Here is a 12,259-nt window from a genome sequence, read left to right as displayed (position 1 = left end):
CTTCTGCACACACAGTCCTCCACAAACAATCCCGTCACACCCTCTACACTCCTACTCTACACATAGTGCCCCCGTCATAACCGCTGCATTCCTCTACTGCATATACTGCCCACTCTCAAACACTAAACACGACTTTCCTGCACATACTGCCCACTGTCATACCCTCCACACTACTCTCCTACACAAAACACCCACTGTTATAACCTGCGTTCTTCTCTCCTGCACATACTGCCCACTTTCATACCCTTCACACTCCTCTCGAGCATACTGCCTCATGTCATACCCTACACACTCCTCTTCTGCATACATTGCCTGGGTACTTACCCTCCACAATCTATTCCTGCACATAAGGCCCACTGTCACACCCTCTACACTCCTGTCCTGCACATACTGCCCACTATTATAACCTCCACATTCCTCTCCTACACATAATGCCACCTCCCATACCCTTTGCACTCTTCTGTACATACTACCCGCATTCTTGCCTGCTGTCATACCTTCTGCACTCCACTACTGCACACAATACCCACTGTCATTACTTCCACACTCCTTTCCTGAGCATAATGCCCAGTGTCATAACCTCCGCACTCTAAACTTGCACATATTAGCTACTGTCATATCCTCCGCACTGTTCTACTCTCCACATTCCTCTTCTGCACGTACTGCCTACTGTCATACTTTCCGCACTCCTCTCCTGCACATGCTGCCCCTCGCTGTCATACCTATCCCGCCTTCCTCTGCTGCACATACTACCCCGTCATACCCTGGACAAAACAATTTTTTAACACTGTAATATCCCCAAACCTTGCCGATCAAGAAAGGCCACACTATTTATACAGACGCACCTCCATTCGAAGTCCAATAAACGGCATGTTGGCATCACACATGGCCACAAAGTGAGCAAGCACTTTATTAAAGGCACACATTTCACCTGTCCGCTTCGGCTTCTTTGATTCTGGAGAACCCTGATCCCCAGAAAGCTGCAGAGGAAGGAAAAAAGGTAAATTTCTTTAAGTAATAAAAATAAATTTAAAAATAAAAGGTCAGCGCAAACCAATAAACAAACTAAAATCTAGCTGTGCAGAAAGTAGACTGTACTAAAATGCACATTTTTGTATGTTTCATTACACCCAATATGGGACAGAATAGCATTTTTGTACACACAGTAAAATCCTATACTTGGAGTCAATTGAAAGTCTTAAACCTTGAGGATATATTGCTGCCTACAAGAGGAGGAAGAACAGACAATTGCAAAGAAAATCTGTAGGTCAGCCCAGGATAACTAATACTCCTACTACTTGCATGCTTTGGTATTGTGGCAAGTCATACTGAGAGTATGGTTACATAAGAGTGTTGTGCACTGCATCAGTAAAGTGCTGAAACAGTCTCCATTAATTTGGAAGTAGAATGGTAGTGGAACAGATGGAATCGAAACCAATCAAAGGTTAGCACAAGCTACAGGCTATATCTTTGGAACAAAGTTCATGTGAATATTGAAGGGCACGAATTCAGATATTCCGTCAATGAAGTTATCTAAAACAGTAGACCCCATTTCACTGAAAGCAGATCACACCCCTTTCACCACATGTTATAATCCATTTTAGGCCTGAAATTACTTAAAACCCCCCGAGAGTTATAGATTTCCTGAAAGCACCGACCCTGCAGAATAAAATGGTGGCAGTTGCAAATTATTATGTCACTTATTAGTGCAACTCTATCAAAATTTCAGCAAATTACACTTTTTGGGGTACTGCAGTTTTTCGCCGTTTCACGGACGCACGCAATTTGTAAACTGGGCATGTTGGGTATCGTTTTACTCGTTGTAACCTCATCTTTTATATTTCATTTAAAAAATTGGTATTTTGTTGTGTTTTGGGGCAATTAAATTTATCACTAAATTTTGTGGTTTAATAAAGGAGTTGCGCTAATATTGCGCAACATAAAAATTTGCAACTACCACCATTATATTGTATAGGGTCTTGGCATTCAGAAAATATATAATGTGTGGGGGTTTTAAGTAATTTTCAGACATAAAATGTGGAATATAACATGGGTGCAAAAAATGAAAAATAAGGCCTCAGTCATGAAGGGGTTAAAGGACAACTTGTACCAAAGGTAAAGTTGTCCATTATGTCAACACAAACATGCGATGCACTTTTTTTTTTTTAACTCTTATTAAAACAGTACCAGTAAAAGAGAAAAATATCCTACCTTGCGCTTACAGCCCGCTTTTGCTTGCTTTCGCAATGTCCCATCAAAAGACAGCTCTTCAATATTCGTCTTAAATCGCTGAAGTAGTAGAGCAGTAGGCGGGTTCTCCTCCCCGTCATTGTGACTGACAGAGAGGAAATGGTAGTTATACTGTAATTCTGTTGGGTTTCCAGCAACCTCGAACATCTCCACTACCTATCACATTAAAGACAAATCATTTTGTAAACCATAAGCAAATTACATAAAGTATTATAAAGAGAAGTCTTTAAAGACAAAAGACTGAATGTTATCTCCTTCTACATATGTTGGAAACAAACTAGTCATTGCAGACAATATAATTTGATCCAGCAATGAACAAACAGATCAAAATGTATTTGCATATGCAAATAAATGGCTCCATACACATAGATGCGTATGGAGCTGTATATTTGCGCTGCGTTAAGATGCGCAAAAACAGAACGGACCCGAGATGCGTCCAGGCTGCCTATTTTAAGCGTGTGTGTGCGTATATGCACGTACAAAACATTCAAATTTCTATTACGAATGATGCATTCTGGGATTGCACATAGTGCACGCGCATACATACGCGTATACATGCAATATACAATTTTGCTCTTGCGTTGTGTGTGCATGAGGCCTAAGAGTGCAAAAACCCACACACCCTGCTGATGCAGTGCTGTTCAAGAAAAACTATAACAATAATAAAAACCAAAACGTCTACTCACGATTGTTTTATACTAGGGGTGCATAGATACCGGTTCTTAAGTATCGGGTACCGATAAATTTCTTACCGCTACTCGCAGATACCGAGTAGTGGTGCGTGTGCCCCGATTATCACAAAGTCGGGCAGCGGATCATGACCCACGTCCCTGCTTCCTGATTGCCTGTGAAGCCGGTGTTCTAGCGAAAGAACACCAGCTTCACTTGACTAGGCTGTCTGGCTTCCTGACCAATCAGGAAGCTGGGCGGCGAGTCATGAGGTGATGTCCGGCTTCCTGATTGGCTAGGAAGCCAGCTTCACTTGTTGCTAATGTGGGTGGACTGTGCTCTTTGTATGCATTTCAGTGTCTGCTTTTCAATGGTTATGAAAGAAGCCCAGGAGCTGCCATTGCCGAGTAGAAAGACCTGTAGTCAGAGCCCGGATGGGGCAAAAGCCAACACCACCACCATGTTCTCAGACTTAATATTTGGTGTGAGGAAGGTCACATGCTACAACATATCCACAAGTACTACACTTAAGGTCTCTGGCAGGGGGTGCGCGGAAAAGGTAAGTATTAGTAGCAGATGAAGTGTGCTATGGAGAGAACTTGCTATTTAACATCATTACAAACTTTTTTTTTTTACCCCCAAATAGTGCTTTTAGATCGTTTTGCACGTGTTCCTACCTTCAAATTTTACTTAATCTTACAGATAACATAAAGAAGCTGAACCATAGTTAATTTTTCATCCCACCTGATATCTATGCATCTAACCGAGCGATGTTCAGATTACAAAACAGGTTATAAGCTTTCTAAAATTCTAATGTACTGTATATTAGATCTGTAAGCAATCAACTATATTAGATTATCTCTAGTTAGATTAGACTGTTGAACTGCCACTTTTTTTTTTAACCAATACCGCCATTTGTTTCAATTTAAATCATTGTGTATTCTAGTCACAGAAAACATGTCAGAAGAATCCACATCTGATACCATATTTCCGGCCTGCACAACCACATGATACAAGTCTGTTATTGTTTATATAACATTTCTACACTGCAGCAGATGGGACATGTGCACAGTGTGAGGTCAATCCCTCCTCCCTTACTTACTCCAGGAAGGTTCCTACCTCCATACAGACCTGAGATTGGGGGAAAGCTTTGCAAGAGCCTAAGCACTGCACCTGCGACACACTGATCAAGGCTTCAATGGTCTGCAGGCTTTATTGCAAAAAAAGGAGTAAAAGCACATTGATGAGATTACTGTCACCGCATTTACTATTTTTTGTGCAAAAGGTAAGCTTGGCCTTTAAGCTCCTTTATTACTTCACCATGTGAAATCTAAAAACAGACAAGATATTTGACACGTCTGCATAAAGCAATAACACAATCTGAAGTTATTGGAGGAAAAAAAAGCACTTACGATATAGTACTGTGGAAGACGTGTAAGCTTTATAAACAGCTTGTGTCTGGAAAGACTGCTTATAGGATGGGTGGTATAATTTGTAAAATGCAAGGTTTCAGTGCATACAGTGGGAAGATGCTTTACTGAATGTCTGCAGCGCTGCTGTCCCAGCCAGAACCTGAGAAAAAAATCATTACTCTGAGTTACATCTATATTATTCCCAAAAAGAGAGAATCTTGTTCAATTAGTCTTGTCAACGAAAACATTCGAGAAGAACTCCAGGAATTTTTTTTTCCATTATTAACCCTTGCAGTGGGGCTAACCCCGCACTGCAAGGGTTCACTGCTCGTTTGTGTGTCCAGGTTCAAAAGTTATACTCGCCCAAAGCTCCGAGCTGGCTTCTTCTTAGACCCCTCCTTCCAACTTCTCTACCCCTCCTATGCAGCGCTTTAAGGTCCCGTAAATCATCGTCTATACACTGTATAGTGGTGAGGACTCTGAGGAAGATTGCAATGCTGCAGGGAGGGAGAGACAGGCTGGAGGGAGAGTCGTGACCTCTGGCTGGCTCGAAGCTTTGGATGACTATTTCTGTTATTTTAGCACCTAGACACAAACAGGCACTTAACCCTTGCAGTGCAGGGGTTGCCCCACTGCAAGGGTTAATAAAAAACCATTTCTGGAAAGTGCAGGTCTAGTCAAAACTTTTCTTTTTAGTTTTGGGTAGAGTGGTCAAGGATAGGAACCCCTGCTGAGTTTTTACTAGATCTATAGAGATTTCACCTCACTGAGGGCACAACGGTTTTGCCAGACAGGAAGTAAGAAAATCTGCAACAGGGATACCGACCACAATAATAAGCTGACTGGGGTTCCAGTCTTGGAAATATATGTATGATCTGTGATTTGGATCTACAATAAACCTTGTGCGCTGCTGTGCTAAAAAATGTGTAAAACACTTTTATAAAATCCCAAATATATTGTGCACTGCGCTTAACAGGTTCAATTACTTCTTACTAAAAAAAATTAAAAAAAAAAAAACACACACACACACACACGAAAAATACCTAATACCTAATACAATATAGTACATGCACAAGTGCTCAAATATATTACATACATGCAGATTATTATTAGTGCAAAATTATCCTCAACTTAGTGACATGTGCAAAAACATCCCATCAACCACTCCAATCTCCAACTGTGGTTAATAAATCCATAAATGGATCAATAAATCTTCTGTGCCACCTCAAGTGCCATTTTCCCCCGCCAGGGAAACGGATAAAGCAGGATCCGCACTCACCATATAAAAAAGACCCCTTTCAGGATGGTCTTATAACGTTTTTTTTTGTGCAAAGACTTCCTAATTTTCTCTCTTTTACCCTCCACGGGTGAGACACGAACTCAATCCAAAGTATAACTTCCCACACCTCATCAAGATATCTCGATACATTTCTCCAATATGTTCCAAAGAAACAAAACAGAGCCTCATTGCATAATATGATAACACAAAAGCATTTATTGCATGATAAAACCTACTCACATAGCGTACAGGCAATCGCATGTGTACAAGTATGCGTTTGTTCCGAGTCTCTCTCCACACTCAGCATGTGTGTACGCATGCCGTCATCACGTTGAGGAGTAGCGCTAAGTATGAAGAGAGACTTGGAAAAACCAGATACTTTTACACATGCAATTGCCTGTACGGCTACGTGAGTAGGTTTTATCATTCAATAAATGCTCTGGTTTTAACACGTTATGCAATGAGGCTCTGTTTTGTTTCTTTGGAACATATTGGAGAAATGTATCGAGATATCTTGATGAAGTGTGGGAAGTTATACTTTGGATTGAGTTCGTGTTACACCCGCCGAGGGGAAAAGAGAAAATTAGGAAGTCTTTGCACAAAAAAACTTTATAAGATCATCCTGAAAAGGGGTCTTTATCTGGTGAGTGTGGATCCTGCTTTATCCATTTCACTGGCGGTGGAAAATAGCACTTGAGGTGGCACGGAAGATTTAAAAATCTATTGATCTATTTTTGGATTTATAAACCACAGTTGCAGATTGGAGTGGTTGATAACGGGACTTTTTTGCACGTGTCACTAATATAAGAGGATAATTTTGCACAAGTCCCTATTAATAATCTGCATTTATGTCATATATTTGAGAACTTTTCTTGTGCATGTAATATATCGTATTAGGAATTTTCCATGTGTTTTCTTTAGAAGTGGTAATTCAACCGGTTAAGTGCAGTGCACAATCTATTTGGGGTTCTAGTCTTCCCTACTCAATTAATAAAAAAAACATTTCTGTTGCTGTCTGGGTTGATTTGACCTCACTTGCTGCCCAGTTAAAATGCTGTCACCATAACAGGAAATGAGCGGAAACCCCCACAAAAACTCACTATACACATTACTATCCGACTGTACAACCTTTCTAAAATGAACTTTAGATTTACCTTAACGATGTAATACAATAAATATAGTAAAATTATCCAATACATTTGCATTCATAATCAGGCAGGCCCTCTTACTACATAATTGTTGGTGAATCTAAAAGAGATAATACAATGAGATTTTAACGTGTGTGGGGATCCTAATGGAATCTCAGATAGTAAAAACTTCACAGTGGTTTAATCCTTCCCTATGTTAAACATTTTTGATGGGACATAAATGTTACCCAATTTAAGAAAATGAGTTTTACTCTTGCTTGAAATCCCATCACTTTCGGTCCTGGTAATAACGGTCTTTAAGACAAGGAAAGAGGGTGTCCCAGCAATAACACAAACACCAGTAACAGCTTAACAGGGGCTGTAAATGTCACTCATTCTAAAACTAAAAATAAATGATCAAAGATGCAAGTTAAAATGTATCTATGGCCCAGTAAGGCAGGTACTTGCACTGCATAGCTGTTGGTAGACCAAAAAGATTATACAAATAGATGCTCAGCCATTACATACTTCAATTGTTGGAGCCAAGGGATGATTTTCTTCATGTCATCATTAATGGATTTTTCAATATCATCTAATGTTGTTTGGTCTGAAAAAAAAAAAAAAAAAAAAAAAGGTAAATAGTAATTCCAACTTTTTTTTTTGCTTTTTTTCTTTTGGTTCACAGGAGTACATTTACTAAGAGGGAAAGGGGGGATACCTGCAGGGAGTGGTGACTGACAAAGCTCTCTGCAGGGAGGAGACCATGAGATAAGCGATCAGTGCTTACATGTTTGCTAAGCAATGGTTATAGAGTCTGCGTGAGACAGATGCAGTGTCCCATGCCAGCTCTAAGTATTGAAAAGAGTATATTTTACTTTCTTATTTTTTTCTCTAAATCTTATACAGATAACTTACAAATCAGTCATGAAATGGCACTAAGGATTTCAAAAAGGCATTATAAAATATAGCTTTAAGCTATTTAACAGCATCTCCATAATGCATCAAATATAAGCCGTATAACACAAAAGGCTCTTTTTACAACAGGTTATTTTTTGGGGTGATCAACATACCCACTATCATGCTGTAATTGCAATGGTGTCTACACCACAAATGTGACAACTTGCCAATAAATGTTCTGAAACATCTGAAAGCACTTTTTTAAAGCTGAACTATGGGATTTTTGTAAATAAACTTCCATTGGGGTCCCTTCTCCTACAAAGGTGAAATGCTTGTTAAGCAGATTTCCACAACACTGTGTGACTAGTCCCCCAAAGCTTCTTCTCTTCAGAGTTCGGACTGGTGGTTGCAATCTGACATCATCTCATACAATGCAAGACCAGCAGTTCAGCATTGTACGTGAGGACAAAGAGCCAGAGCGAGGAATAAAGCAAGTATTTCTTGGATCAGTAAAATCAAGATTCCGCCCTTTGATGTTAAACAAAAATGATTGTTAATGGTTTTCAGTCTACAGTGAATAGGTTAAAAAGGTGAGAAATAAGTATACATTAAAACAATGTTACTGGGGGATTGACTCTTCTAAATGTGTGGTTTTACTTTTTAGTTGGAAGCAAGGACTATCCCTGGTTTAGGTGAACTATTGCCTCCCATGAGCTTCTGGGGCCATGGCCTAAAATTAAAGCTGCTCTTAATATCTAATGTATTGGGCTGATAACAGTTAGGACATTTTCACCTTAACAAAAAAATAGTTACTTTCTAAGCTACATGTTTCCATAGAAACACTTGCATTGGCTCTTTGTTACATTCATGGTGTACTTTGTAGGTCATCCCACCTACATACCTCACTTTTACATCAGTCTTCCTTCAAAGCCTGGCGATATCCCCTCTACTGCTCTAGGCGAGTCATTAACTACCTACGGGCCAGCCGTAGTAAAAAAAACGGCCGGCCGGGAGCTCTCTAGATCCGAGAGCTCCCGGCGGATCGCGTGTATGGGGTGCCGATCAGTGTCACCCCCTCCGCGGTCCCCCCCTCCCCGGCCGTTGTCCCGCTGATCCCGGGCTCAGCATGTCGCCTGTGTCACAGGGGATCAGAGGGAGCTCGGTACACTAGGTCCCTCCGGTCCCCTCTCCTCTGCAAGAATGCGGAAGTGTTGTATAATACATCACTTCCGCATTCTTGTGTCACTCTCCAGCTTCAGAAGCTGCAAAGAAGCTGATGGAGCAGATCTGTGCTTCATCAGCTTCTTTTGGGGGCTTCTAGGTGACATTAGGGGTCTTGGAGACCCCTGATGTCTCCATAAAGAGGACCTGTCGCATATTTTGCTATCACATAGGGGGGTTTTATTAGCCCCCGTATGTGATAGCAATAAAGTTTAGTGGGGGGAAAAAAAAAAAAAAAGGAAAAAAAATCCCCCCCAAATTTTTTTTAAAGTTACATAAAAATAAAAAAACTACACCCATTCATACACGCATGCAAACATGCGTCGGGGGCGCATACGTGCAAAAAAGACGATTGTGCCCATTACGCCGCATGTTACATCGCCGCGAACATCGGAGTGAGAGCAATAATTCTAGGGCCAATCAATCACTGATAACACTAAACTGATGAGCGGTAAAAGCTTTTAAAGTGTCGCCTATGGCCAATTTTGGGTATGGACGTTTTATGCGATTTTCGCGGGTGCGCGCAATTTTAAAGCTTGACATGTTTGGTGTCTATTTACCCGACGTAACCCGATCTTTTATATTTTACCAAAAAACTGGGTAACAATAAATGTTTCCTAACAATGTTAAAAAAAAACTTTTAAACATTTTCTGTAATTTTTCCTAATTATAATAAAAAATAAAAACCCCAGTGGTGAATAAATACCACCAAAATAAAGCTCTATCTGTCCCCAAAAAATGGTATAAAATTAATTTCAGCGCATGACGCAATAAACGTCAGTCAAAGTACCGCAGCGCTAAATACTGAAAAATGGCCTGGCCAGGAAGGGGGTCTAGACACCTGGTCTTAAAGTGGTTAAACACCCCGCCCCATGCTTCCTGATTGGCCGGGAAGACAGCTCCTTGCTCCCTGGTGACAAGGGAGCATGGAGCCGGCTTCCTGGCCAATCAGAAAGCCGGGCAGCGTGTAATGACTCACCTGGCTTCCCGATACCGGAAGATCCGGTATTGGGATAGGCATCGGCAGTATTTGACCGAGTACGAGTACTCGTCCAAATACATGGTATCGGTGCATCCCTAGTAAACACAACAACATGAATTAGAGAATGTATAAATAAAACAAGCTTTGTATTATATATTCTTGAAACAGACAACACAAGCCACTAAACCTTACCAAATCCATAAAGCATTAGCTGGAACATTCCAGAATGAAGGTCTACAAACACATGGAGACATTCTGAGCGGCCACAGGGCTCCAGAATGGGAATAACCAAGGTTGGCAAAGCTGTTTCAACAAATGCTGAAAAACAAGGTATTATTAGTTTAACAAGCAAGCAGTAACATTTTTTTTTTACATGACTAAAGCAAATTAAACTAGGAGTCTAATAGTCATCCACTTAAAATCGATACAATTATCAAGGCAACTAATACTATATATACACAATCAAGACCATCTACTACTTGAATGGGCTAACAAATTATTCATAAACACATTTTTGTTTTTTACATCACACTGCTACCAATCACAAGACTGCATAAGGTCAAGCTTGACGAGCACCAAGAACCCTATCACCAGGGTAAAAAGAAATAAGCCCTTCACAAAAAATACCCTCCATATAGGCTACCGTATTATATGTTGCAAACCACACTGCAGGCCCCTACCTTTAGGTAGAAATTCACATATGCATTCACATACTTTCCACATGTTTAGTGAAAGGGCCTGCAAGTTGTTATATCAGTTTCAGCATAGCACCCAGGGAGCAAATACCAACAATACAGAACCAGGGAGTGACCACTGTAACAGCCAGGTAATAACATCTACATTAAAGAGACTGTCCCCTGAGCTTCTATGTAAATGTGTCCCTGGGACAAAATAGAGGTATAGTGGCCTGCAGGTGGCGTTACAGCGCACTGCAGTGGAAACAAACATCTGACACTTCCAGGACTATCAGCTGCTAATAATTCTGCTCGCAGGTGTAGTTCTGACAGGCAGTGAAGATCAGAGGTCCGGGCAACAAGACAGGTAAGTTTTAATTCTGTTCTTTTGCAGTATTTTTTCTTACATTTGTTCTATGGTTTATTCAGGTCATTTCAAAACACACACAAAACTGAGTTATCCAACCCCACTTTTGTTAGCACAAAAAAAAACTCAAACAGGCAGAGCTTTCGGATCAGAAAACACATCATGCTGCAAAATCTCTCACGGAATGACCATAAAATGGAATATTTATAAAATAGAAAAAGTGAGAATATAAGTTGGATACATACAGTTGTCATTGGGGTTGAAAGTCTTTAGGATAGCTTTTAGTTCTTGCAACTTCTGATGCGACCTTGCATGAACACTGTCAATTAGCAGTTTCTCTATGGACAGATGGTCGATCTATGAAAAGAATAACGAAAATGATAAATTCGCTTTCTAAAGTACTACCAAATTAACAATAATTCTGTTGAGGAGCTATTTCCTACCCGCATAGCTCTTTCTATTAGTTTCGAATCACAAGCTGGTAATGGAGGTTCATGAGAAATCTGAAGAGGTTTTGAGCCATCATTCTCATCAAGTTTTATAGTGACCTTGTGGACAGATGCAGTACCTGTTTTTCTTCCCAACACCTGCTGGCTGTATAAAGAGAGAAGAAAAAAAATCACATTGTACTACTGCTCAATACTTGTGCTTGTCCCAGACAAACCTACAATAATATGAACAAGAAAAATGCTCAGAACAGTTTTGTTATAAATGAGAACTTATTTTGTGCAAATGGTTCTCTTGTAATCACTTTAGTCTGAAATATATGTTTGAAAAGAACATCTGTAATGAGTGTTATCACATTGCTGTATTTACATTTTTAATTTTCAAATCTATGTCACTCAATCCACCTTTTCTATTCAAAGTAAATTTGTCAGCCATATTAATAGGCCCCATTCACACTAGCGATTAGGGCTACACTACGAATTCCAGCGTCAAGAATCAGTGAACTCCTGACTGGAATAGGTATGTGTGAATAGCTGCAGCTGGGAAGCAATGACAGGCTGACAGTGGCTGTTAGCACATCAATTGTTTAGCTGCAGATAGAGACAGAGGTTCGTCCCTGGATGCAGTATATCATCTCTCTGTTACTAGATGTTTAACTAGCTCGACAAGTTGGAGCTTTTCATAGAACACCGGCTTGCAGCTTACGGTTTTGTGTGCTACAAAAGTGATACAAAGTATCTCTGAGAATACAGTAACTCTTCAGAATACAGAGTATCAAAGCCCATGTAAATTTAAAAAAAAAAAAAAAACCCTTTAGTGCCCTCTAGTGGTAAACTTTTTTTTCAAGTTTTTAAAATTAAAAAAAAAAAGTAAAAAAAAAAAAGGTTTTAAAAAATATGTTCAATAAAAAAAAGATGCTGAGAAAATATAGTGC

General features: G+C 40.0%; 1 protein-coding gene across 3 annotated transcripts in view; it reads right to left on the bottom strand.

The window, feature by feature from the left end:
- The window catches only part of MED14 (mediator complex subunit 14), a 56,979-nt gene that overhangs the window by 26,628 nt on the left and 18,092 nt on the right, over positions 1 to 12,259 (bottom strand). For all 3 annotated transcript variants that reach the window (XM_018556350.1, XM_018556349.1, XM_018556351.1), the window contains exons 9-15: positions 11,322 to 11,472; positions 11,124 to 11,235; positions 10,030 to 10,155; positions 7,266 to 7,344; positions 4,332 to 4,491; positions 2,212 to 2,406; positions 846 to 980 (exon numbers count right to left, since the gene is read on the bottom strand). In XM_018556350.1, the coding sequence (XP_018411852.1) occupies positions 846 to 980; positions 2,212 to 2,406; positions 4,332 to 4,491; positions 7,266 to 7,344; positions 10,030 to 10,155; positions 11,124 to 11,235; positions 11,322 to 11,472 (958 nt within the window). The remainder of the gene's footprint in view (positions 1 to 845; positions 981 to 2,211; positions 2,407 to 4,331; positions 4,492 to 7,265; positions 7,345 to 10,029; positions 10,156 to 11,123; positions 11,236 to 11,321; positions 11,473 to 12,259) is intronic.

This window comes from Nanorana parkeri, unplaced genomic scaffold (assembly GCF_000935625.1).
Source record: "Nanorana parkeri isolate BGI_ZX_2015 unplaced genomic scaffold, ASM93562v1 scaffold234, whole genome shotgun sequence".
Taxonomy (NCBI): Eukaryota; Metazoa; Chordata; class Amphibia; order Anura; family Dicroglossidae; genus Nanorana; species Nanorana parkeri.
The sequence above is the reverse complement of the archived record's forward strand: the minus strand, read 5'-3'. Positions and strand labels throughout refer to the sequence as shown.